This window comes from Rattus norvegicus, chromosome 6, assembly GCF_036323735.1.
Source record: "Rattus norvegicus strain BN/NHsdMcwi chromosome 6, GRCr8, whole genome shotgun sequence".
Classification (NCBI taxonomy): domain Eukaryota; kingdom Metazoa; phylum Chordata; class Mammalia; order Rodentia; family Muridae; genus Rattus; species Rattus norvegicus.
Window position 1 is genome coordinate 102,644,908 of NC_086024.1, and position 27,691 is coordinate 102,672,598.

Here is a 27,691-nt window from a genome sequence, read left to right on the forward strand (position 1 = left end):
CATGTTCAGTAATCTTTGTCAGCAGTTCAGTCCTGTAGCAAACACCAAATACGAATCAACACCTTCAATCCAGTCCTCTTGGCAGGCAGACACCATGTACAATCCAGCAGCTGTATAGTTCAGTCCTGAAGAAACTCCAAGAACTGACCTGAAGCAGCAATCTGCAGGGACCTCACTGGCAGTTCTTTGGACAGTTTCTCTCAATGGTGGTGTTACCACAAGCAGAGCTCAGCAAAGCTATGTAGGACAAACCAATATATGTCCTTACCGAAGAATAGCAAGGTGGAGCAAACCAAACCCATGCCCCTGCTCCCATTGTGTGTGGGATCATATTTATACTACTTCATCACCTATTTTTGTGTCTGAATTAGCAAGGCATCCTTTCCCCTATGTGCTCCAGCAAAACATCATTTGACATAAGTGACTTTCCAAAGAAACTAGAAGTTTCCACTTCACAACCCCTCCTCCTTTTTAATCCTGAATACCCTGAAGACTTAGGTGGACCTTTTGATGAACACTCACCAACATTCTCAAAACCTTCTTCCTTGAATTTCCGCTTATTGGTTCTGCCAAGTTCAAGCCCAGAATCTGCCAATCACCTTTCTCAACTATAGTTTCCAGTTCTCCAGCTACTGATGGGCAAAACTGTATACCTGCTGATTAATAGCATGACAGATCTTCAACTTCTAAATCCACCTTGACGTTTAGCACTGCATAGTGATATTTCTGACTTTTTTTTCTTCTTCTTTTTCGGAGCTGGGGACCGAACCCAGGGCCTTGCACTTGCTAGGCAAGCCCTCTACCACTGAGCTAAATCCCCAACCCTGATATTTCTGACTCTTGCTGGTTGGCTTTCTTCTCCTACGGCTCAGGGGCAAGTCTAAAGCTCATGACATCACTCTCCTAGGGTTTTCCCACCAAACGCTGCCAATCATCAAATGACCTACTTTCTACTTTGAGTTCCTCCACTTTTAATGATCGTCTAAAACTCCCCCCTCCCTTCATCCTGCACTCCATGCTGATACAGAGCATCGGCTAGCTCCTCTCAATACGACCTGGCTTCTGTGTCAACGGATTGCTTTTGTTAAACGCTTTTCACTATACTATTCCCATACACCGCTAGAAGGTAAATATACTCCTTGGAATTCATATTCCAAGTTGAAGAAATGGACATTAGAATGTTAGGAAATAAACACAGCTGATTGGCTGTGGCAAAGACTACCTCAGAAAAGCAAGTGTTCTTCCTCTCGGAATCATTCACAAGCAAGGGCAGAGAAGAAGGTGAGTTGGGATGCTGCTTGCCCATTAAATGTTTTAATATTCTATCGCAGTTCTGCCTGCCAAATGTCACAACATGAAATTTAAATAGGCTATACTTCAGTGAGCAATGCCATTTTTGTCCTTTGCTATCTGCCACCACCTGCCACATATGTAGTCTAAGATACTATCAATAATAACCAGTCCATCCATTACCTCCTTTTAACAGTGAGAATTTTACCTCCCCTTCATTCAGTTGAAATTTTTTGTGGACATTCCTAGGCCAACCAACCTGAATTATTACTAACATGCCGTAGTTTTTCTAATTTAATATTTCTGTCACATACAACCTTCAAGTGACATTTGAAAACTTTAGAAAAAGTGTTTGTAAGGACTGTCTGAAAAGGAGCTTTGATGTAGAGGATACTTAGGTTTGTATTCTATCTAACCCAGGGCAGATCCATGTTTTGCGAGACTCTGGTAATACATAATTTGTGAGACGTCTCTATTTTCAAAAGCGATTTTAAATTCAGAAAAAAATGTTCAGAGCCTTTGGAAGAGACCTTGAAAATGAGAGGCTCTTGTGATTAAGCCTTACAGATATCAGTTTTTTAAAAAAAAATCTGGCCACTTAATTGGGGCATTCAACAAACCCAAACCAAGTAAAATCTCACTAGATGTGAACACCTGACATGAGCCAGGCACATCACATATTAATGCTCACAACAAGCTTCCCAGGTCAATATTTTATTCTTTTATGAAAGTGGAAACCTCATCAGGCTCAGAGAATTCTAACACATGCTCACAGACAGCCCACTGCTCACAGTGAAGCTGATACTCAAACCAAGTTCTGACAAGATTTTGCATTTTTTTTTTCAGTGCAAAGGTTTGCCTTTCAAATTTCCCCAAAGATAAAGGACTGAAACTACTTTGGAAAAAACTCCTCGAAAAGTGTTTGGTCAGTGTTTGAAACAGCAAGCCTTAAATTTTATCCGTGATGTCACATAAAAATGAATTCATAAAACTTTTTAAAGGGCACATTTAAAAATATATGGTTCCTTGGACTGTCTTCTACTTCTTAGTGGCATAGGTAAGGAAAGTGATTTATTTATTTATTTATTTATTTATTTATTTATTTATTTATTTTACAACCCAATATCAGGCCTTTCTCTCCTTCCAGTATTCCCTCACTTAAGTCCTCCCCCCATTCCACTCTAGGTATCACCCCCACTAATTACTTCCCTTCCTCCTCCCCACCATCAAGTCACTGGGGACTATGCACATCCTTTCCCACTGAGGCCAGATAAGGCAGTCTGTTTAGGGGTAGAGGATCCACAGGCAGGCAGGCAACAGGCTCAGGGACAGCCCCTGCTCCAGTTATAGAGGACCAGCATGAAGACCAAGATGCTCATCTGCGACATATGTGCAGGGTGCCTAGGTCCAGCATGAGCTTGCTCTTTGGTTGGTGATTCAGTCTCTGGGAGCCCCCAAGGGTCTGGGTTAGTTGACTTTGTTAGTCTTCCTGCGGATTCTCTTTAGATCCCTCAATCCTTCTCCCAACTCTTCTGTAAGACTCCCTAAGCTCCATCTAATGTTTGGATGTGAGTCTCTACATGTTGGGTGGAGCCTCATGAGGACTGTTATGCTAGACTCCTGTCTGCAAGCATAAGAGAGTATCATTAATAATGCTAGGATTAGCTCTTGCCTACGGGATAGGTCTCAATTTGGGACAGTCATTGGTTGGCCATTCCCTCAGTTTCTGCTCTGTCTTTTTTTCCTTCACATCTAGTAGGCAGGGCACATTTTTTGGGTCAAAAGTTTTATGGGTGGGCTGATGTCTTATCCCATTACTGGGAGTCCTGCTGGTTACAGGAAGTCACACTTCAAGATCTATATCCCCCCCATACCCCCTCTACACACACACATACACACTGCTAGGAGTCTCGGCTGCAGTTGATCTTAAGCATCCAGAAGATATGTGGTTCTGATGCAGGTAGAGGAACAGGGTCAGAACTGATCTGTGGAGGTGAGCTTAGGAAGGATAGCCTTCCAGAAAAGAACCTGGTTGGGGAAGACACCTGACAGTGTTGGATCTTCCCAGACTATATCATCTCCTTACATGCCCAATACTTTCCCCTTGACATCATATCAAAGTTGTTTTGTGTTGGCTGGGCTAGTTTTGAGAGACAGTCTTGCTACATAGCACAAGGCTGCCCTAAACTTTTGATCCTTTTTTGCTTCTGCCTCCCTAGCGCTGGGATTATAGGAGTGACTCGCCACACCCAGCTGACAGATGGAGTTTTAAAGATGGGGGTAGGGGGTGACAACAGTTCAACCATTCCTCCATTACATCATAGAATTTGCCAGTTTAACCTCTATCCTTTTAAAAATGTTGGTTAAAAGTGTTTTCCTTCCCCAAGCCCCCAGAAATGGGTGATGTTATCTTTTTATCCTTTTATCATGCACAAAGGTCTGTTACCATAGGGTTAGTGAGTTCTTCTTAATAAATCGCCATTTTCTAACCTAACAGTAATTTTATAAGGTAAGCACTCTCGCCGTGACTCTATCCTATTCATTCAAAGATTTCAGAAGAAAACTTTGGGTTCTTGGCTAAACCTAAGACAAGAGTTAATATTGTAGTTAGGGTAATTTCAGTACAGTTTGAACAGTTGCTGATGCCACTTAAAAGTATCTGCTGACTTTGTGGTCTTGGTGCTATTGTGACCTCAGCTGTAGTTGAAATCAGTCCAATGCAATAGGAGCTCTAACAACAACAGCCCCAAAATGCTGTCTTAACTGCACAGGGAAAGGAGGCACATAGTTTCCAGAAGGCCTCTTTATTGTTAGGCGTTTCCCTTCAAGATGACAAGTGGCTCAAACTCTTCAGAATCTGGTTTGTCCTCAAAAAGGTGAGTCTCTAGTAGGGGAAGCGAAATGGCAGCTGCCTTGGGGGGGGGGGGAAGGGCTGGGAAGGCCCAAGGTACGGATAGATCATTGTATCTGTCCTCACAGGAATCCTAAAACATATGACAACTACTTGAAAGAATTGAACGAGGACTTAAAGTTAAGGAAGCAGGAACTTCTAGAGATGCTGAAACCTCTGGAAGATAAGAACAATCTCTTATTGCAGAAGTTAATGGCTAACTTGGAGGAAAAGCAGAGGAGGTAAGGGTCCCCGTTCAGTTTCTTTGAGGTAGAAAGTCCGTAGAACGCAACCACCATAGGATTAGTAATAAGTATTACTGGTTTGTTTTATTTATAAATTTGGACAATCAGCTCCAATAGAATAAAAAGAATTTCCCACTGCAAAAGCAGGACATATAGAAACCCTTCATTTTAATGTTTTTAAGTATGACTTGGCCCTCATCTCAAGCTACAGTTTCTCTTCCCATATTGCACACCCAAGAAACAGGTGAGCGCCTTTAACAGCATAGCCACATCAATATTATCCTGATCACTGGTGCTTTTGCTATTTGTGTTGGTAGAATCACTTTAGGGTAAACACCTGCTCTTCCTATATTAAGCAGGAAGGTGATGGTTTCTGAGTCTAGGAGCTCTTTGGGTTAGGGAGGTGAGAATTTAAATCTTTGCTGGGAAATTGTTCCTACGAACTTCCAAGCCTCTGCTTCCTTTCTGATCACAGGAAATATCACTTCAGTTGGTCTGTCTTCTTTCTATACCCTCATCATTAGCACTTAGGAAACTCGGACTTGAGGAGAATGAAACTCAGCGGTCAAACACCAGCTGTTTGTAATCCAGCAATATAGACCCCTCTTGGAGCAAGAGAGCATGTTAGATCTGGCATTCTACTCAGATCCAGGGAGGAAAAAGAGCAGTAACACAAACATAAACTAATGACTGCCTTTAAATAGTATCCTTCTCATAGTCAGACTTGATACTAATTCATATTTGGATACTCACAGGGGTAGAAGGAAGCAGACAGATGTGTGACAGGGAATAATTCTGGAATTAATTTGAAAGATGTCAAAACTTTCAATTTCTTCTATATAGAGGCAGAAACACTCCTTCCCTCAAGTCATACACACTAAAACATTCTTTTCAGAGGGTGGAAAGCACTTTCACTGGCTGTTGGAGACCTAAGTTTTGAATATTAAAGAGCACAGAATTCATTACTGAATATATACCCTCAACTAAGGTCAATTGGGAATGGAATCATCCCAGGGACACTTGCGGTGTTCAGGACCTCTCTAATTCCTGCGTTTTCAGCTTCCTTCGTTGAATCTCCATGGAAGAATACTCTCTGGCTGATTGCAGATATTAAGTTTACCTTTTAAAGGGCTATGTATTCAATGGTTTCTCTCTCTTCTTCTAGTCTGCAGATCATGAGGCAGATCATGGCCGGGAGGGGAGGTGATGAATCTTCAGTCGAGGAGCTTATTAAGGAAGCCCAGGAGATGAAGCAGAACCTGGTAAGATGTCATCAGTATATACTAAGGGCATAACTTCTGGAACCGCTGTTGTCACATGGAAATAACAAGTACTCATCTCTGGTCTTTGATGCTTCAAACCTGTATCTCTTTTGATCTCTTCCTGTATCTACAAAATCCAAGGTGATGCTAAGGAAATCAGGTTGGATGATGGAAAGAACAGGGGCTAGTTAGCAAGTCATTATTATTATTATTATTATTATTATTATTATTATTATTATTATTATTATGGTTTTTCAAGACAGTTTCTCTGTGGAATCTACATTTTTGACTTCAAAACGAAACAAACAAAAACAAGGTTTCACTTAGTGGTTGATGAATGTAAGAATATTAACTCTTGTCATTTCTAAAGGATTTAAAAACACCTATCAAAAGAAAAGGTTTGTTTTGGGTTGTAGCTCTTTTTGAAGTCAGTAATGTAAAAGACCTTTAGATATTAGAAGTTAACGATCTAAGCCCTCAAGAGACTTATCGTATGAGAACATCTTAAGAGTTAAGAATTTATTTCTACTGATAAAGTTCATAAACACTATAAAAAGTTATTGTTTGAAATAACTTTTTTACCACCATCACCACCACCACCATCATCGTCATCCTCATCAAAACCATATTTTAGTTTCTGTATGACGTGCAAGGCCTATTTACTGCCTTCTTCTGTGGTTTACTATGTCTGCAAATCCCTTTTCTACCATTAATTAAACAGTTGGTTTTTTCTTCTAACTTACTTAGCAGTCAGACAAACACATCTGTTTGTTTGATTCTTCCTCTTCTAATAGGAAAAGAAAAACGAGATGCTTCGGAAGGAATTGGAGATGCTATGGAACAAGGTGCCTCTAAGGACCTCTCAAAAGTACTGTCCTACAGATAATGCAAAAACAAACAAACAAACAAACAAACCCTCTCATTCCTCTGGCCCCTTACATTCGGCTTTTCACGTCATGCTTCCAGAGATGCTCTATTTGCACAACAAAGTCATATTTTTAAAAACATTCAACGTATTTCAGTTATCTGATGAAAACCCTTTACTGCTCACCTTGCTGTGACTTAATTGGTCTGTACCCATTTTAAAAGTCTTCCTCTCTCTCCATCCTTCTTTCTTTCTTGTGACATGGATTTTTATTATTTTTAATACTATATATTTTGATCGTGTTCCCCCTCCCCCAACTCTTCTCAAATCCCCAAGGCTCAGGGATCTGTACAGAAGACTGTGAGACCAGTGGAGGTGGAGGACATCAGTTGGTCTTCCCAACCCAATAGGAACTCACAGAGACACGAGCGCTCCCCTGCTCTCTCTACAACTACCACAAAGGGCCTCCTTGCTGTATATCAAACTTGTCTTTTCTTAACTGAAGGTCTTCGCTCTTGCTTTACTTACTGCCGCCTACAAAGTCATTTTCTCATGATTACTTACTCTCATCCTTCAGACCTCAGCTTAACTGTCACCTCTTCAGAAAAGCCCTTGCTTTCTCTGTGTCAAACAGAGCCTCCCCGACTTTCTTTTATTCAGCCCCAGTCATGATACTGTTAGGTATCAGCTTATGCTTTTAATTACATTATTTTTAACTCATTTTTGGTCTCTATACGTAATGTTTAACCTTTATACAAGGAGAAATGGACAAGAGCAGTATTCACAATGGCTAACAACACAGGCCTTGGAGTCAGAAAGACCTGGTTTTATCTCTAGTTCCCTGTATTTCTGTAGCTGTATTACCATAAACAAGCGGTTTAACTAAATTGTGTAAGAGAGCCAATGTCACAATTTCATCGATGATAAGAACAATCCCCAGACTTGTGAGGATTCAACAGGAAGGACTGTACTGTAGTGGTGAGAGTAAGTAATAAAATGAGAAGCTTTGCTGTCAGTCACATATTATATGGGTCCACTTAATAGTTATTAGTATAAAGAACATTAAGGAGCCATTTTGAATCCCTGTGGTAGGTACATGATTTCTATTTTGAGCCCTGAGAAATTGCTGACTGGCAGGAGCCAAAGGCCTTGACTTCATAATTACCACTAATTTAAAGCTTTGCCAAAATGTCTCTCTCCACAGACATTTGAGTCAGAAGAGCTCCGTGGTCAACAGAAAGCATTACCAAAAAAGTCCAAGGCAGACATGCAAGATGGGAAGGTGAGTGGACCTAGAATGTTAGACAAGTTGATGCCATACTGTTGGAAGCTGCCCTTCTATAATCAAGGCTAATTTGGGGATCTGGACTTTTGGGGTATATTTGATTTCTGGTCTGCGAAAACACTGTATTTTCCCATCTGGACTTGTCTAACCCTTTATTTCTTATCTTTCCCATTAGGCTCAGAAATCCTCCTTATCACTTTGGAAGGTCAAGAGTGAGTCAGAGAAACCAGACATCGACAAAGTGGGAGACATACGGAAGGTAGACCATCATTCTGAGCAGTAGTGGTTTTTGGAATTGAAACATTAATCTTTAATCTGCTTAAGATATGTTACACCTCTAAATAATGCAGGTACCCTTAGGATACCGTATTTACATTAGACTGGTATTACAGGCTTCTGCAAAATCGTGTTCGTTATCCTAAAGTGAGAAAATCCATACCAACAATGACAATTCCATACACACTGAGCACTTGTTGATTTTCCTTGGAAATCTATTTAGAGGTATAACATCTCCATTCTATCTTTCCAAAGCAAATCATACGCAGAAAATGAAGTGTTCATTCCCTTTAGTCTTTAGAGAATGCATTACATGGCAAGGTCAATTAAGACTGTGAAATAAAAACCAACCCAACAGTGAACCTGTACTATAATTTTGTATAAGGTTGTTTCAGGCTCTTGAAAAAACTGATTTTTATCTCAATTTACTTTGTCACCCAGAAGATCTTTCTTCCATCAGGAAAAGCAACAGAGGAAAATAAAATGGGTCAAATATGAGGAGCAACCCAACATCCTTCAGGTACTAAGGTTTTCCAGGGCTGGTCATGGGATGTGTTTGTTCATACAAATAGAACGTTTAACTGCAATGTGTTAAGGCCAATCCTCCCATCCTCATTGTTTGCTAAAAGAACTGAATTGTGTGAGAGCAGAAGTCACATATTTCTGGATTTACTTTGAATATTTTTTAAATACTCAATATTCGATAATTTTGTAGAGTTTTGAATAACTACTTCTTCCCATGCTTTTGATTCTGAGCTACTTCTAATTATGGGAAAAGGACAAATACCATCTTCATAACTCTAAAAGACAAAACCTGAGGGCTTTATTTTAACATCTCTATAAAGAAACCCAGGTAATAGTACATTTAGAAAAGTCAGTGTTATAGGCGTTGGAAAATGCCCTCTTTTGGAAGGGCTTTCATGACAAAGTGATTGAGGTGAAAATTGAAGCCCTGAGGAACTACGAGAAGACCAATGACTTCGAGTTATCCCTGTACCTACAACACGATTTTGAGACAAAGCAAGAAGCTTTGAAGCTTCTGAGGCCTCAGGGTGGGTAGAGTATCGTAGGCGCATAGTTTGAGGGTTTGTTTTGTTTGTTAACATAGAAGGTGCCATTATTTAACAGTGAGCACCACAGAGTCTGGCACAAGGTGGTAAGTTAAATGTGATACAGATAAAAAACTTCACGATTATTATTAATGGTGGATTCAAAAGCTATTGTTCTAAGGTAAAGAATCTCCGTGGCAGAAATCAAGTTTTCCTTCATAAAAATAAAGTAATATACCATACCCTTAGGATACACAGATGATAATAGTTAACATTCAAAAAAATTAGTTTCTTGTCCACCTTCACCCCTGAGAACTAGAATTGATCTCATAAATCACATTGGACTAGACAGATGTTTCAGACCTGATGGTGTAGGAGACAGACAGTTGGTAAGGGCTCTGAACTCACCAATTCAGATACTTTTCTGGGACTGTCAGTGATTTCCCCTAAAGATTTTGTGGTTTCATAGAAGAATCGTAGTAGTTCGGAAAAAGTAAAGTCATGGTTATGATGGGCAGGGAAAGGATTCTTAAATTTTCAAGAATCTATTAATCTGAAGTCTATATTTCTTTTTTTTTCTTCTCAAGATTATTTTATTTTATTTTTTTTTATTAACTTGAGTATTTCTTATATACATTTCGAGTGTTATTCCCTTTCCCGGTTTCCGGGCAAACATCCTCCTCCCCCCTCCTCTTCCTTATGGGTGTTCCCCTCCCAACCCTCCCCCCATTGCCGCCCTCCCCCCCCAAAGTCTAGTTCACTGGGGGTTCAGTCTTAGCAGGACCCAGGGCTTCCCCTTCCACTGGTGCTCTTACTAGGATATTCATTGCTACCTATGAGGTCAGAGTTCAGGGTCAGTCCATGTATAGTCTTTAGGTAGTGGCTTAGTCCCTGGAAGCTCTGGTTGCTTGGCATTGTTGTACATATGGGGTCTCGAGCCCCTTCAAGCTCTTCCAGTTCTTTCTCTGATTCCTTCAACGGGGGTCCTATTCTCAGTTCGGTGGTTTGCTGCTGGCATTCGCCTCTGTATTTGCTGTATTCTGGCTGTGTCTCTCAGGAGCGATCTACATCCGGCTCCTGTCAGTCTGCACTTCTTTGCTTCATCCATCTTGTCTAATTGGGTGGCTGTATATGTATGGGCCACATGTGGGGCAGACTCTGAATGGGTGTTCCTTCAGTCTCTGTTTTAATCTTTGCCTCTCCCTTCCCTGCCAAGGGTATTCTTTTTCCTCATTTAAAGAAGGAGTGAAGCATTCCCATTTTGATCATCCGTCTTGAGTTTCGTTTGTTCTAGGGATCTAGGGTAATTCAAGCATTTGGGCTAATAGCCGCTTATCAATGAGTGCATACCATGTATGTCTTTCTGTGATTGGGTTAGCTCACTCAGGATGATATTTTCCGGTTCCAACCATTTGCCTACGAATTTCATAAACTCGTTGTTTTTGATAGCTGAGTAATATTCCATTGTGTAGATGTACCACATTTTCTGTATCCATTCCTCTGTTGAAGGGCATCTGGGTTCTTTCCAGCTTCTGGCTATTATAAATAAGGCTGCGATGAACATAGTGGAACACGTGTCTCTTTTATATGTTGAGGCATCTTTTGGGTATATGCCCAAGAGAGGTATAGCTGGATCCTCAGGCAGTTCAATGTCCAATTTTCTGAGGAACCTCCAGACTGATTTCCAGAATGGTTTTACCAGTCTGCAATCCCACCAACAATGGAGGAGTGTTCCTCTTTCTCCACATCCTCGCCAGCATCTGCTGTCACCTGAGTTTTTGATCTTAGCCATTCTCACTGGTGTGAGGTGAAATCTCAGGGTTGTTTTGATTTGCATTTCCCTTATGACTAAAGATGTTGAACATTTCTTTAGGTGTTTCTCAGCCATTCGGCATTCCTCAGCTGTGAATTCTTTGTTTAGGTCTGAACCCCATTTTTAATAGGGTTATTTGTTTCCCTGCGGTCTAACTTCTTGAGTTCTTTGTATATTTTGGATATAAGGCCTCTATCTGTTGTAGGATTGGTAAAGATCTTTTCCCAATCTGTTGGTTGCCGTTTTGTCCTAACCAAAGTGTCCTTTGCCTTACAGAAGCTTTGCAGTTTTATGAGATCCCATTTGTCGATTCTTGATCTTAGAGCGTAAGCCATTGGTGTTTTGTTCAGGAAATTTTTTCCAGTGCCCATGTGTTCCAGATGCTTCCCTAGTTTTTCTTCTATTAGTTTGAGTGTGTCTGGTTTGATGTGGAGGTCCTTGATCCACTTGGACTTAAGCTTTGTACAGGGTGATAAGCATGGATCGATCTGCATTCTTCTACATGTTGACCTCCAGTTGAACCAGCACCATTTGCTGAAAATGCTATCTTTTTTCCATTGGATGGTTTTGGCTCCTTTGTCAAAAATCAAGTGACCATAGGTGTGTGGGTTCATTTCTGGGTCTTCAATTCTATTCCATTGGTCTATCTGTCTGTCTCTGTACCAATACCATGCAGTTTTTATCACTATTGCTCTGTAATACTGCTTGAGTTCAGGGATAGTGATTCCCCCTGAAGTCCTTTTGTTGTTGAGGATAGCTTTAGCTATCCTGGGTTTTTTGTTATTCCAGATGAATTTGCAAATTGTTCTGTCTAACTCTTTGAAGAATTGGATTGGTATTTTGATGGGGATTGCATTGAATCTGTAGATTGCTTTTGGTAAAATGGCCATTTTTACTATATTAATCCTGCCAATCCATGAGCATGGGAGATCTTTCCATCTTCTGAGGTCTTCTTCAATTTCTTTCCTCAGTGTCTTGAAGTTCTTATTGTACTGATCTTTTACTTGCTTGGTTAAAGTCACACCGAGGTACTTTATATTATTTGGGTCTATTATGAAGGGTGTCGTTTCCCTAATTTCTTTCTCGGCTTGTTTCTCTTTTGTATAGAGGAAGGCAACTGATTTATTTGAGTTAATTTTATGCCCAGCCACTTTGCTGAAGTTGTTTATCAGCTTTAGTAGTTCTCTGGTGGAACTTTTGGGATCACTTAAATATACTATCATATCATCTGCAAATAGTGATATTTTGACCTCTTCTTTTCCAATCTGTATCCCCTTTATCTCCTTTTGTTGTCTGATTGCTCTGGCTAGAACTTCAAGAACTATATTGAATAAGTAGGGAGAGAGTGGGCAGCCTTGTCTAGTCCCTGATTTTAGTGGGATTGCTTCAAGTTTCTCTCCATTTAGTTTAATGTTAGCAACTGGTTTGCTGTATATGGCTTTTACTATGTTTAGGTATGGGCCTTGAATTCCTATTCTTTCCAGGACTTTTATCATGAAGAGGTGTTGAATTTTGTCAAATGCTTTCTCAGCATCTAATCAAATGATCATGTGGTTCTGTTCTTTCAGTTTGTTTATATAATGGATCACGTTGATGGTTTTCCGTATATTAAACCATCCCTGAATGCCTGGGATGAAGCCTACTTGATCATGGTGGATGATTGTTTTGATGTGCTCTTGAATTCGGTTTGCCAGAATTTTATTGAGTATTTTTGCGTCGATATTCATAAGGGAATTTGATCTGAAGTTCTCTTTCTTTGTTGGGTCTTTGTGTGGTTTAGGTATAAGAGTAATTGTGGCTTCATAGAAGGAGTTCGGTAGTGATCCATCTGTTTCAATTTTGTGGAATAGTTTGGATAATATTGGTATGAGGTCTTCTATGAAGGTTTGATAGAATTCTGCACTAAACCCGTCTGGACCTTGGCTCTTTTTGGTTGGGAGACCTTTAATGACTGCTTCTATTTCCTTAGGAGTTATGGGGTTGTTTAACTGGTTTATCTGTTCCTGATTTAACTTCGATACCTGGTATCTGTCTAGGAAATTGTCCATTTCCTGAAGATTTTCAAGTTTTGTTGAATATAGGTTTTTATAGTAGGATCTGATGATTTTTTTTAATTTCCTCTGAATCTGTAGTTATGTCTCCCTTTTCATTTCTGATTTTGTTAATTTCAACGCACTCTCTGTGTCCTCTCGTTAGTCTGGCTAAGGGTTTATCTATCTTGTTGATTTTCTCAAAGAACCAACTTTTGGTTCTGTTGATTCTTTCTATGGTCCTTTTTGTTTCTACTTGGTTGATTTCAGCTCTGAGTTTGATTATTTCCTGCCTTCTACTCCTCCTGGGTGTATTTGCTTCTTTTTGTTCTAGAGCTTTTAGGTGTGCTGTCAAGCTGCTGACATATGCTCTTTCCTGTTTCTTTCTGCAGGCACTCAGCGCTATGAGTTTTCCTCTTAGCACAGCTTTCATTGTGTCCCATAAGTTTGGGTATGTTGTACCTTCATTTTCATTAAATTCTAAAAAGTTTTTAATTTCTTTCTTTATTTCTTCCTTGACCACTGAAGTCTATATTTCTAAAAGGGGCCTGTTGTAGAGATCCTACTCCAAGAATGGCAATGTTCTACCAGCATTAGTAACTATGGATTTAACTTCTTCTCAGTCTGGGTCCTAGAGAGCTTGACTGCCTTACAAACACTGCACACAACACATAAGATCTAATTGTCAGCTGTTAATTTGATCTTGAGCAAGCTGAAGAGAATGCAAAATAAGTCAGTCAGAAGCGGGATAACGTATGAGAGAAGGGCTATTTAGTCGAGGTGGGTTATAAACGTGTTCCTGGAATCCATTGGAAACTGGGTTGTCAGTGTCCAGGAAGTGACAATTAACCATTTGATTAGGACACATATAAATGCTCATGTTCCTGAGGCCTTGGAGTGATTTCTTCCCCAGGCTTTCAGAACGGGACAGGACTTCACTGGGGAATAACAGTAGTCAATATTTTCGTATTTCCAGAATATCTAAATTCCCTAGACTGCTTCTTATCTGTTCCTTGACACAATATGTGAACAGGTCATTATTATAAAAAAATATTTAACAGAATGGAGCAACTTAGTACAACCTGGTCCAGGCATGCGGCATTCAATCTTTGTTAATAGATAAAGTTAGGAACACCGAGAAAACTGGATCGTCTATATATACTCAGGCAGAATTCCACACATATTTTTCTTTCTACCTATATTTTGAGAATAGGACAGCAGGAAGTTGGATAGAAAGAATCTGGAGGCATTAAGTCATTAATATACAAAAATTAAAAGACAAAGAAGTAGTACGAGGAAAACAGAAGGCTCTGTTTTTATGGTATTGAAAATTAGCCAAAGATCATCTCTAAGGATCCATAGAGTAAGGGAACAGTTCTTTAAATTTCAGATTTGAGTCAGCCCCTCATTAGTGAATCCATTCTGTTTGAGTGCCTCAGGAGACCCCTCTACACACACGGAGAGCACTGAATCAGTTTCAACTGCGGCAGCCCACAGGTCTATACTTTTGTTCCATTCTCCTTCACTCTTAGCAAACAAAGTAATAGGTTTGTATAGTGTTCAGCCACTACACATTACCACAGCCATGGGCAGGAGAGATCCGCTGATGCCGTGTTTTACTGACTGCATATATGCCTACACATACTCAAAAATCTTTTGTTTTATTTGAGCCCAAATGGATCTGAAACCCAACAGTCATTGATTTTGCTATGTTGACTTGTTGATAAACTCTAGTTTTTTATTATTATTTAAAAAAAACACATGCTAGTTCTTATCATGGGCGTGCTGTTAGTTTTTTGTTTGTTTGTTTGTTTTTTGTCAATTTGATATACAAGATAGAATTATCTGGGAGAAGGAAGCCTCAGAGAAAAATGTTTCCCTCAAATTGGCCTATCGACAAGTCTTTTAGGGGCATTTTCTTTATTAATGGCTGATTTGGGAGGGCCCACTCTTCTGTGACAGTACCACCCCTGGGCTGGTAGCCTTGGGTTATTTAAAAAAAACAAAAAACAAAACAAAACAAAACAAAAAAAAGGGCTGAGTAAGCCAGTAAGCAATTTTCTCCCATGGTTTTGGCTTTAATTCCTACCTCCAAGCTCCTGCCTTGAACTCCTGCTCTAACTTCCCTTCATGATGGACTGACATTAGGACGTGTAAGCCCTTTCTTCCCTAAGTTGCTTTTGGTCGGAATGGTTTTCTCAGGACAGAAAATGAACTAAGACAACGGGAGAATGGTTAGAATACAGGATTATCGACGGGGACTTGTGCACGATTTTCTCAACTCCTCTGGGCGCTGCCTCTTACTGTTCATTCCCTTCTGCTGCTCAGGTGGCCTTTAGTCTCATTCATACATTTACTGAACACAAAACCAGTTAAACCAAATAAGGATCTCACTCCATAGCCTAAGCTAGTCTGGAACTGACGATGTGGTTCCTCTTGACCCCAAACTTACAGTGATCCTCCTCCTACCTCAGCCTCCGAGGAGTCAGTATCACAAGCTACCTACCGCGCTCGGCCGCGAAATTTGTGTTACTAAGTGAAGAAACAATATAGTTTTCACAAGTAAGTTTAACAATAATGAAATAGAAAAACGAGTTCTAGAAAGATGGTCAAGCCTGAGGCCTGTTTTATCACTCTTGGAAAGTAAGGTTAACAAGACAAGAGAATTTTAAAGAAACAGGAATTAACTTTAAACTTTCTCCTCGGTTCTATCAAGTACGGAGCTTGGAGAGGGTAGTCAGGGAGCCAGGTACTGAGGCCAAGTCACCCTAGGTTGAGAGTTCAATTCAAAATAACTTTCCACTGTGATTTACAGGATTTAAAGTCATGTTATAACATCTCTTAAATTCATTATAGGTGTCACCTAAAAGTATTTCAATGCCAAACCTTGAGACGTTTTATTTCAATGGGAAAACATGGCTCTGGAGTCAGATATACGTGCTGTGGCCCTTACACCACGTGGGCAAGTTACTTGATTCAAGTTTTTCCTCTATCTCATATTTACAGCCAGCACACGTAACAGGCACTTTAATGGCCTCTCGCTAAGTGTAACCCTTGTAACGGCTTTGTAAGATCTGCAATACGGAACAAGAAGCAAACTCAGAAAACCGGGTTTCTGTGTCCGTAGTTAAAGCTTGGGTTCTAGGCTGAACGACACAATGGTGGTATTAAAGTTTGATTTCTTATGTCTCTTCCAGGCCTAAAAATTATGATGGGACTCTAAACTTAACTCTATAGTGTCCTCCTCCCAAAGAAGAATCACGGCCCCTGAGGCTGTTTTTAGAGAATGTTTACAAATGGGTTGGAAGGCCTGTAATTATGTATTTAGTCCGGTAGGTGGCACCAACCACATCTAAGCCACGTCCATAACAAATGGTGATTCGGGAAATGTGAAATGATGTAGGAGACGACTGGCTTTCTATTACCCCGAGGACAAAATGTGCCACATTTATAAACCAAATGAAAAAACAACCTATCGATGTGTTGTGTCGTGTTATATGGCATCAAGATGTATTACTGGCAGTCTTGATTAAAGATTAAACACGGTGTTCCGTTGTGCAACCCTTAACTATTATTATTACCCTCCCTGAATTAGTTCACCCCATTCTGAACAAAGAAACAAAAAACGAAAGCAATTGCCTACTTCCTCCATAATTCTTGCCTAACACCTTTTCTCTCTACTACAAATAAATCAGGCAATTAGGGCACTGAAGTAAAAATAAGTTGGACACAGGGACTACTTGAAGGTCGAGTACTCAATAGTCCTTTTGGACAGTGTTCTGGTTCCTCTAGTTTCAAAAGAATTGAGTTACTTAGACTTGGCTTAGAGGAAGGTGGCTCGTAATTTTGGACACACCTCTTTGGCAAATCAAGCAGATACAGGTCTTTCCATCTCAGGTCTTTCCAAACAGAAGGAAGTTTTGCTCCATGCTCTTGGCCAAGAATCCTTTGTCCCCTGTTCATTGTGCTGCCTGGCTGAGTTAATGGTGCCTTCTATTTTGTCGGCAAATAAATAGAGACTTTGTTACAGTTCAAGCAAATCCCTATTTGGGGAATTCCCTGAAGCTCCGGGCATCTGGTCATCTGATATACAAGAAAGTGTTTCTGTTGTTCACACTCTAGGATAAGTCTTTCCTCCCCTACCCCACAGAGATATGGCACATGTGAAAGGGTTTACTTAGAATTCAGCTCAGGGTTTGTGTCAGCCCTCCCCGATTACTTGTGCTGTGGCAAGACTGCAGTTTGTGACCTTCGCTGATCACCTGTCACAGAGAGCACAGGCACTAAGAAATCTCTAAATTCAGATGATTTGTCTTTAGCAATAATCTTCGGTAATAATGTAACTGGGATCCCATACTTGATTTTGACCACCATTCCCCCATATCCAAGGCTCTTAGCATTTCTTTGAGCTCTCCAGAAGGTTCTCCTTAGAAGAACCTGAAGGCCAGATACTGTGTTACATTCCTAATTGACATTGAAGCTCAGGGAAGTGGAAAACCAATATGCCTGGGAACCCATTTACTCGCTAATCCTCTGTTCTCACCTTTCTCCTTTTCTTCCCTTCTTTAATTTCTCCTCCTGATGGCTAAAATTTTGGGAGGCAGAGGCTGAAACCACAACTAGCTCAAATCTGGATCTTTCACCAAAGCATTGCTCTTAAGTATTCTATAAGCTTTGAGGCAACCTGAACCCTTCAAACATTTAAAGATATATTAATGGGTATATTAATGGGTGATGAAACTAATTTGAGATCTTTTTTTCTGTTTTCCATAAAATCTTACAGAAGTTTAGACAGGAAGAATAAAGTTAGTTTTTCCCCCTAAACATGAATTTAGTTAAAAATTTAAAAAGCAAATTGCATCCTCATTAAGACAGTTTTAATGGGTGACAATGATCCCGCCTGCTCATTCTAAGTGCTCAGGAGAGGAGCAAAATGTCTGAAGTGGGGTTTTCATTTTTTTTAAAAGATAGATTTGAATTTCAGCTAAGCAATGAATAATTATCGGTTTCTCAAATTTTACATGGAACGTGAACTAAAATTTACTGTGTACTAAAATTCAAATTTAACAGGATTCCTCTAGTTTAGACCTAACCTAGACATGCTTGCAATTTTTCCTTTCTTGCCTCCTGTTTCAGCCTGTATATTATTCATCCTACCTGAATTGCAGAGCCCCCACCTTTACATCTTGGGCGTTTTTTTTTTTTTCGTTTTTGTTTTTAACTACACAACTATTTTGTGGACTATATGTTTGCATAGTGTACCTATATGGAGTTGGTTTATCATCCCACTTCTTTCTTTTTTTTCTTTTTCTTTTTTTTTTTTTCTCGGAGCTGGGGACCTTGCGCTTGCTAGGCAAGGGCTCTACCACTGAGCTAAATCCCCAACCCCATCCCACTTCTTTCAAATGATTGAGATTCATTTCTGTAGGCACTCAAAATTTAAAAAATTTTTGTTTACATGTAATTCTGAAATGAGTTTTTCCACTATAGAACAAAAGCTTTTAATAGGAAAAAAATGTCTACCACTACAAATTTAAATTTTTCCCTTATTTTCTAAAACAGCAATTTAAAACTTTGTATCAATGCTATCATTAGTCTTACAATTATATGAGTAAATAATGCCATGATGAATGTTAATAGACCTCATTTTCGGGGTTGGGGATTTAGCTCAGTGGTAGAGTGCTTGCCTAGGAAGCGCAAGGCCCTGGATTCGATCCCCAGTTCCGGAAAAAAAAGAACCAAAAAAAAAAAAAAAATAGACCTCATTTTCCAAATGCTTTCCTTCAGGTAGAATGAGCACCACAACCATGGAGAGCGCAACAACCAAGAGAAATGCTCTTAACATGGTGAAAGAACAACTTTCCGCAACAAAACCACTCCAACTTTAAAAGGCTTAGCTAACGGGTATAGATTTTTGCAAAACATTTCTTCGTTTATACATTTATCGATCTACTTTGGCCGTGTTGAGAATCCAACCCATGGCCTTGTGCATGGCAGCCAAGAGCTGTTTTGTAAGCAACCCCAGCCCTGCAATACATTTACTATGCATTCTAATTTATCATTGTTTACATTTGTAAACAACGGTTTTAACTCCGCCCCCGCCACTCTTGTTCTTCTCCTATTTTAAAGAGAATCCCAGGATCAAAGAGCTACAAGAAGGAACTAGAGAAAGTCATATGATGATGTAGGACAGAGGCTCTTTTTTCTGAAGTCAATGCCAGATGAAGCTCTGAAGGATTAGAAGGCTTTCACTACATTTGCTTTGGACAGATGCGAAGACTAGGTACGGCCTTTCTGTTCACTAAAATCTCTCAAACCTTTATTTTAGTTCCGTTCTTCCATTCTACCACCAAACTGTGGGAGCGATGTTGTTCATTTTGGCCCTCAGCGTGTTGGGGCTTCAGTCTAGGTATTGTAAACAGCCACTAGTTATGTTGGTAAATTTTGGGTGAAATGACTGGATTTCACATTGTTTATAAACTATAGCTAAATTCATAGGAAGACATTTTTTTTACCACTGAGGTATTTCCTGATCACTGCTGGCGAGTAAGCAGTAGGTGAAAATAAAAAAAAAAAATGCTATCCCTGGATGGCTCAAGCTCGTTCACGTGGCATTGCTTTGATCTATTCCTTGATTACCTTATACTCACTAGTATTACTGTTTTGAGTTTAGGCCTCCTGAGTCGCCTTTCCTGCCTGAGTCGCCACAGTCTGTGAATTGGCATTCCTGCTTCCAGGCTTTCTAATCCATCTCTCACAGCACCACACAAGCTATTTTTTTTTTTCTTAAAGAGAAATTAGATTACATCACTCCCCATCACTTTTATTATTAAGTCCAAATTCCTTCACAGACAACAGTTGATCTGACTCCTGCCTAGCTCCCAGTCTCAACGCACACCGTTTTCCTTTCCCTCAGAGTCCTATAGTAAGTTCTTCGGAACTATTTCCAGTTAGACCAATGGATCATGAGTTCTCGGTACAAAGCTGGAATATTCTTTTCCCCTTTTCTGCTCGACGATTGCCCGTTTTGTTTTTAAGCTTCATGTAAGTGCGCGCATGCGCTGTGGTGTACATGTAGAGGTCTGAGATCAAACCTTCCGTCTTGTTTGAGACAGGATGTGCTATTCATCACTAATGCACAGACCAGGCTAATTGGCCTGAGAGCTTCTGGGCGATTCCACTGTGTCTACTTCCCACCTTGCTGTGGGAGATGCTCTTTCACATTCTGCGGATGTGAACACTGGCCCCTATACTTGTAGAGTATGGTTTGCTGTTTTTTGTTTGTTTGTTTTTCGTTTTTTGAGAGAACGTCACTATGCTGCATTGGCTCTCCTGGACCTCACTAGACCTTGAACTCACAGAGATCCACGTGCCTCAGCCTCCTGAGTACTAGTTACTAAAATGCCTGGCTTCCACTTTTCTGAAGAACTAAGTTTGTTATCTTTCTTCTATCCCAGTGATTCAAAACCCTTACTCTATATTAGGATTTCCCTGTAGACTCTGACAAATAGTATATTTTCACTCCCCAGGTTATTTAAATCAAAAATTTTGAGCGATAAGGCAAGATCCTCTGAAAATTCTAATGTTCATTCAGGTTTGAAGAGTTTGTTTTTTTTTTTTTTAATTTTGTTTTGTTTTTAGACGGGGTCTCACTCTGTAGCATCGGAACTTCTGGAACTCGATATGTAGACCAGGCTGGCCTCTACCTTTAGAATGAGGGATTAAAGACACACATTACCACATCTAGCTAGATTTGAGAATTCTTATTCTCAGTTCTTATATTGTAGCACTTAATGATTATATTGTAATTCTTGATTTACCCAGATCTCTCCCCCACCAGATGATGAACCCTGAGACACAGAACTATGCTTTGTTCATCTCTCCATTTTAACCAGTTTACACAGTGTCTAGGATTTAATGGAAGTCTATTAAATGATATTGTACAAGGATTTGTTATAGCTTACATATGAAAGTGGTCCCCAAAGCTCGCGTCAAATGAGCACATAGCCCATAGCTAGTAGTGCTGTTTTGGGAGATGTGCACAGGGGCCGTGCGGTAAGTACTAAGCCCTATGGTATGTGCCTTTGAAGCAACCTTTCTCTACTTTTTGTTTGCCATTAAAGGCAAAGAAATTCTATATACCTCTGCAGTTGTCATGCCTTTCCTAAGTTCATGGGGCCAAGTGACCAAGTTGTTCATTCAAGTATTTTGATTAAAATAAATAAAAGTAATGAAAAAAATACTACTTTCCTGGTGATAAGCTAAGAAAGCCAATTGATTGTTTTTTTTTTCACTGAGGTGAAGGCTAAATTTTTAAAATGCATTTTATTTTTTAAAAATAATTTTCAAGTTATTTTAATTATATATCTCACGGTGAGGGGCGGGTCATGCACATGGATGCTCCTGCTGGTGTCTGCAGAGAACAGAGGCATTATATTCCCATGAAGCCGTAGTTCCAATTATGAGCCATCTGCTGTGGGTGTTGGGAACCGAATTTAGACTCCCTCTGGAAGAGTAGTGTGCACTTGGTACCCCTCTCCAGCCCCCTTTGAAATGTTACAGATAACCAGTAACTGCTGAAAGAAGGAAAATTAGGGATGAGTTCCCCTGCTGGTTGCCTGATGTAGAGTGGTCAGCCCTGAAACAATATGTACACACACACACACACACACACACACACACACACACACACACACACAAAACAGGCTCAGCAGGTTTTATATTTGTGCATATGCATACAAATATACATTTATGCATTTTAATAATAATATTCAAGGAAAAAGAGACTATCAGCTTGAGAAGACATAGAAGGGGTTGGAAGGAAGGTACTTGAAGGGCCTGGAGTGAGGAAAGGGAGGAAGAAAATTGAATTGATGTAATTCTATTTCAATTAAAACATATTAAAATGAGGGGACTGGAGAGGTTGCTCAGTGGTTAGAAGCACTGACTATTCTTCCAGAGGTTCTGAGTTGAAGTCCCAGCAACCACATGTGGCTCACAACCATCTGTAATGGGATCTGAGGTCCTCTTCTGGTGTGTCTGAAGACAGCTACAGTGTACTTGTAAAATAAATAATTCTTTAAAAGATGTTTTAAGTGAATTTTAAAGATAAATTTAAAAATATCAGTACATAATAATTGCATGAGGTGATGGGTTTCATCTGACACCTTCACATGTCTACGCAGAGTAGCTGGACCACATTAACCTTCACAACTCTAAACCCTTCTCCTTCACTGTCTAGCTTATTTCACTTAAAAGCAATCTATCTCTATCGTACTACATCCATTTCCCCACAAATGACAAAATTTAACTTTTATGGCCCAATAATCCTCCACATATATGGACATTTCTTTCACCCGTTTTCCCATCAATGGGACCCTAGGCTGATTCTATTATTTAGCTTTTATAAGCAGTGTTGCAATAGACAAGCCTGTGCAGGTATTTCTACTGTACGCTAATTCTGGGCCTTTGCATACACTCAGGAGTAGTATACAAGATCAGGTAGTAGTCTTATTCTTAGCTTTTTAATGTGTGTGTGTGTGTGTGTGTGTGTGTGTGTGTGTGTGTGTGTGTGTATGCATGATGTGTGTGTGGGGGGGCGGTATGTGCCATGGTGTTATGTGTAAAGGTCAAAGGAAAACACAGAGTTCCAGGGATGGAACTCTAGTCAGACACATGACAACTGATTTTAGTTGTTGAGCCATTTTGCTCGACCTTATATTTAAATTTTTTGAGTACTCTCTACATTGATTTCCATTACTAGCTGATAAATGTATTTCTCCACCAACAGTATATAAGTTATTCTGTCTCCTTCCCCCTACATTCTTGGCAACATTTGTTTGTTTCCTTGATGATAGTCTTTCTTACTGAGCTGAGATGGAATCTTAGTGTGTGGTTTAAATCTGATTTCCTTACAGTTAAGGAATTGAGATGTTTTCCTAGCATGTATTTACTGGCTACTTATACTTCAAGAACTATTTTCTTTTAAATTCACTTGATCATGTACTGATTGAATCATTGTTTTTTTCTTTTATTGAAAAGAATATTTAAATTTACATTTTAGTGTTTAACCTTTTGACTTCTTTATATATTCAGAATATTGACATCTTATCAAATATTATCAAAATTCCAGCAAAATTCTTCACAGAACTAGAAAAAAAAGAAACATGAAATTCAAGGAGAAGCATAAAAGACTCTGAGTAGTCAAAGCAAGTCTAAGCAGAGTGGGCAATGCTAAAAGTAACAGGATATCTGATTTAGGAAGCCACAGTAACAAACCAATATTGTATCATCATAGAAACAGTCACATAGACCAATAAATACAACGTCAGAGGACTCAGAAATACATCCAAATATCTACGGTCATCTGACTCTTGACAAAGGTACCCAAAGCATCTGTTAGAAGATACCTCCTCAAAAGATGGGGCTATGAAGACTAGATAGCACACGAACAAGACTGAAATGACCTCTTTCTCTACATTCTCTGCATAAAAATCAATTAAAAATGGATCAAAAATTGACATGCCTGAAGAAATCATATGGAAAACACCTGAAGATACAGAAACAGCCAATGGCTTCCAAAATAGGATTTCAATAACTCAGGAAGGAATGGCAAGAATTGACAAATGAGATGTAATCGAAGTAAGCTTCTGCACAGTAAAGGAAACAATTACTGGAGTAAAGGAAACTGCATGCAGATAGGAGAAAGGTAAATTTTCCTGAAAACAAGTATGTGTGTGGTGTGCTGTGGAGGTCAGTTCTAGTTCTCTCTCCATCATATGGGTCCTGGGGACCAAACTCCAGTTATCAGGGTTGGGGGTAGGTGCTAAGCCACCTCACTGAACCCTGGAAGATTTTTTTGAAATGTACTTTTCAACTGGAAAAGGTTTATGGGTTCACAGAATATTAGCAATTTAAGTGTAAAATTCCTTCACTTTACAAGAGAAGAAACTGAACGTCAGATAGCTTGAAAAGTGTCCAAAGACTTCTAGTTAATTCAAGCCAGCGCTGGTTACCAGAGTGCAGATATTACTGCCAGCCCACACTCCAGCCTAACTCATCTTTCCCCTCTGACTATAAAAACAAGCGTCTCCAAAGCCCTGAGATGATTAGTTTCATGTTCTGCCAACAGAGTTAGCTGAGTATATAATCCACATTCTGTTTCAAGAAAACCACCTCTTAACTTAGACCCTGAGAGACTCTGGCGGACCTGAGATTTTTGAAACCAATTACATTAGACAGAGCCATGAGAACAGAACATAATAATATAAAATCTAACTACTGCTGACTCCCTTGAACTTTTTCATTTAACCTGAGGGCCTTAGACTCCTAACTTTAACACTGTATTAAGAGTACCCTTTGAGTGTGTATTAACATTTTTTACCGCTATTACGATTTGAGATTGGTATATGAATACCTACTTTTTTGTTAATTAAGGTCTGAAATAATCTGGTTTGCTTGCTAGCAGAGGTTTTCATTTTCTTTAGAAATAAGTCCTGTTTTGCTGGACACGGTGGTACATACCTGTAAACCAGAACTACTCAGGAAATAGGAAGCAAGGAGGTAGGTAATGCATTCAGGGTTAACCTTGGCTGAATACTGATATCATTGTCTCTGAAGCTTGGTATTGCGAGTTCAAGAACACTCAGGTTCATCATCTTTCCTTCCTTCAAATGCTCTAAAAATTTCACTTTCTTCAATACATCACACAAAGATTTCGCATCAGCTTCTGGCTTTCACTGATGGCAATACAAAATCATCTGCTAGACTGACTGGCCATTTACTAAGTGGTGTCAAACTCTGATAAATGAAGGACATGGTTCTCAGGCTTATGGGCATAAATAAATGCATTTGGTTAACTTAGCCAAAAGATTAGCAGCTACCAAAACTCTTAAGAAATTAAATGACAAACCAAGCATCAATTTAAATTACAGAGCATATAAACCTATAATTCTAGCACTTAGAAAGTAGAGGCAGCAGGATCAGAAGTTCAAGGTTATCCCTTGTATGCCTTGACTATGTAGTGAGCTTGAGGCCAGTCTGGGATATACCCCCCGCAGAAGAAAAACGAAAACACAGATATATCTTCCTATTGAGTTAGCGTATGTCTACACTTAAGGTATTCTTATGCCTTATTCAAATTATGGTGAACTGAGTTGGCGAGCATGGGAATATTTGTTTGAAATATCATTAGTTTTATTAGTATTCATGTTACAAGATGTTTCTTTGATAATAAAAACAATATCATGACCTTATTTAGATTTTTAAAAATACTTTTAAAATCTTTTGTGTGTGTGTGTGTGTGTGTGTGTGTGTGTGTGTGTGTGTGCCACACATGTACACCACAGCGGCTGTTGGATACCTGGACATGGAATTACAGGTGGTTGTAAGCCTCCTGATGTGGGTGAAGGAGTGTTAACTGCTGAGTCATCTCTCTAGCCCTCAAAGATTTTTTTTTTTAATGTCAAGGCCAGCTAAGGAAAACCCTGTCCTATAAGCAATACATTTATGAACCATCTTTTTGGGAGACACTATTCATGTAACATCTCATTTGTAGGGTCTTGACTTCCTAATTTTTCAGAGGACATTTGCTGACATTTCAGCTCCAAACTGCCCTTTGCAATGACCATAAGTGGCGAGCAAAGTTACCCTACTTTCCTAAATGTAGCAAGGGAATGCTATCTTTAGTATGGAACTACAATCATCAGACAGAAGGTGATTGTGTATAACATTTTAAAATTTATATTCTCATATCTAGGCATGAAGCTCATCTTCACTATTAAGTAAATTATAGCCACTTTAGACAACGGCTCATTTCAAAGGTAGAGGCTTCTGTAAACTATTGCATCCCAGGCAAACATCTAACAGCCTCTCTGGCCCCTTAGGCAGAGCCTGAACTGTTTCCAATTCAAAGTCCCTGTTGCTTCACAGGTTCTGTAGTAGTTATCAAAGAGCAGGGAATGGACAGAAATCAAGGTTAGATTTGCCTCACAACCAATTAATTCAGCATTGGGAGATATGCAGGCAGATACAAATATAATCATTACTTGATGGTTCTTTTGTGGGATGGTGGGGGTAAGGACAAGAGCTCCTCATTTCATGATGGCCAGGAAGCAGAATGACTGCTAGCTGGTTTCCTCTTTTGGCCATTTTGGTCTAGCTGGGCCTTGGCCCACGAGACTGAGATGGAGTAGCCTACATTCAGGGTGGACCTTTCCTGCCTTACTAAATCTCTGGAAATTTTGGTACTTGCTCAGAGGTGTGTTGTAGGAATCTCCCAGGAATTTATTTCTTCATTCAATAAACTGACAGTAAGAATAGACATCATACTTGGTAAAATGAAAATTTTTAGGGCAACTGAAATATCTATCTACTTTGCTTCTTTTACAAATTCACCTATGCTCCCTAACTTTTGGAACTTTTAACTTTTGGAACTTTTTCTAAAGGTTCGTTTTGACAAGACAAAACAAAATAAACATTTTATAAATAGTATTTCCTCCAGTTACCAGTTATTTTGGTAGACAATAAGATTACTTAGGTTAAAATATGTTTTCCACATCACTCTCAACTCAAATAAATTATTTTAATCTGTATGTGTGTTCTGCCTACATGCATGTCTAGGTACCACATATCTGTGCACAGATATATGCCAGAAGAGGGCATCAGATTTCTTGGAACTGGAGTTATAGATGTGAGCTGCTGTGTAGGTGCTGGAATTGAACCTGTGTCCTCTAGAAGAGACCCAGTGCTCTTAAAGCACTGATCCACTTCTTTGGGGGCATGACTTTTATATTCTAGGGAAATAATTTTTTTCTCTAAAGTTAGACTTTAAGCTAAGTTCTTTGTTAGGAAACCGATGAAGGGAAATATGATGCTTTTGATTCGAAGAAAGTTAGCTTGAACCTAACCCATGGAAGTTTTCACACATGGAATTGTGTTTTTTGGCTTACAGATTGAATCTTCAATAAATGAAGTCATAATAGAACCCTTTCAAGAAATCAATCAGAAATAACAGTTGGGATATCAGCAAGATGGCTAACTGCAGGTTATGAAAGCCTGTGCTCCTCATCAAAAGGACCCAAACACAAACCACTATTTGGGGAGTGTGTGTGTGTGTGTGTGTGTGTGTGTGTGTGTGTGTATGGGAGGGGGTTACTGGCAGGGAGGTTGGAAAGTACATAGTGGAACAGGAACGCTAAGGATGACCCCACAGAATAGAATGAAATATCCTTTCTCTGCTGCGTTGTTTTATCAGTTGAGATCAGCTCAGAATGAAGTTGACACACACAAGAGGGAGTCAGGAGGCCCAGAGTGGCACTCCATTATCACAGCCTCTACTGATAGTTGTGCAGTTCTGATGGGTTCTGGGTCCTGTTTAGACAGGTGCCTGGAGCTTAGACAATACCCAAGGAGCAATCTATGTTTTCTACCACTCACCATCATTTTTGCTCCTCACCCTACCATCCTGACACTGGATGCATCGTCAGTCTAGTATATTTTTCTGATTAGTAGCAATTGTTTCCCTCCTATTATACAAATTAAACTTCATACATGGTAAGACACCATTCCCACAGGAGGTATCGCCTATCCCCAGAAATAAACTGGATTGGAGGCATTCCACCAGCCATGGCCTGTTGAAGTGCTCTAGCACTGACTCACATTGTACTGTGTCCAAAAGAAACTAGTC

The 27,691-nt window shown here is 39.6% G+C and overlaps 1 protein-coding gene across 30 annotated transcripts; it reads left to right on the forward strand.

Moving 5' to 3' along the window:
• Positions 1-1,248: 1,248 nt before the first annotated feature.
• On the forward strand, positions 1,249-27,238 carry Ccdc196 (coiled-coil domain containing 196). 30 transcript variants are annotated; one of them, XR_010052137.1, is made up of 12 exons: positions 1,249-1,281; positions 2,137-2,347; positions 4,105-4,166; positions 4,270-4,422; positions 5,591-5,687; positions 7,757-7,834; positions 8,013-8,096; positions 8,555-8,633; positions 19,135-19,288; positions 23,101-23,713; positions 24,492-24,567; positions 26,957-27,238. XR_010052137.1 is itself a non-coding variant. In XM_063262316.1 (9 exons), the coding sequence occupies exons 3-8, from the start codon at positions 4,120-4,122 to the stop codon at positions 8,609-8,611; spliced, it is 513 nt and encodes a 170-aa protein (XP_063118386.1). In that variant the 5' UTR covers positions 1,249-1,281; positions 2,137-2,347; positions 4,105-4,119; the 3' UTR covers positions 8,612-8,633; positions 26,957-27,238. The 30 variants fall into 30 exon arrangements, 14 of the variants coding, with proteins under 14 accessions (XP_063118386.1, XP_063118379.1, XP_063118380.1 ...); XR_010052144.1 differs by having other exon boundaries at positions 1,250-1,281; positions 8,558-8,633; positions 23,138-23,713; XR_005505563.2 differs by having other exon boundaries at positions 1,261-1,281; positions 4,062-4,166; positions 23,138-23,713.
• The last annotated feature ends 453 nt before the right edge of the window (positions 27,239-27,691 follow it).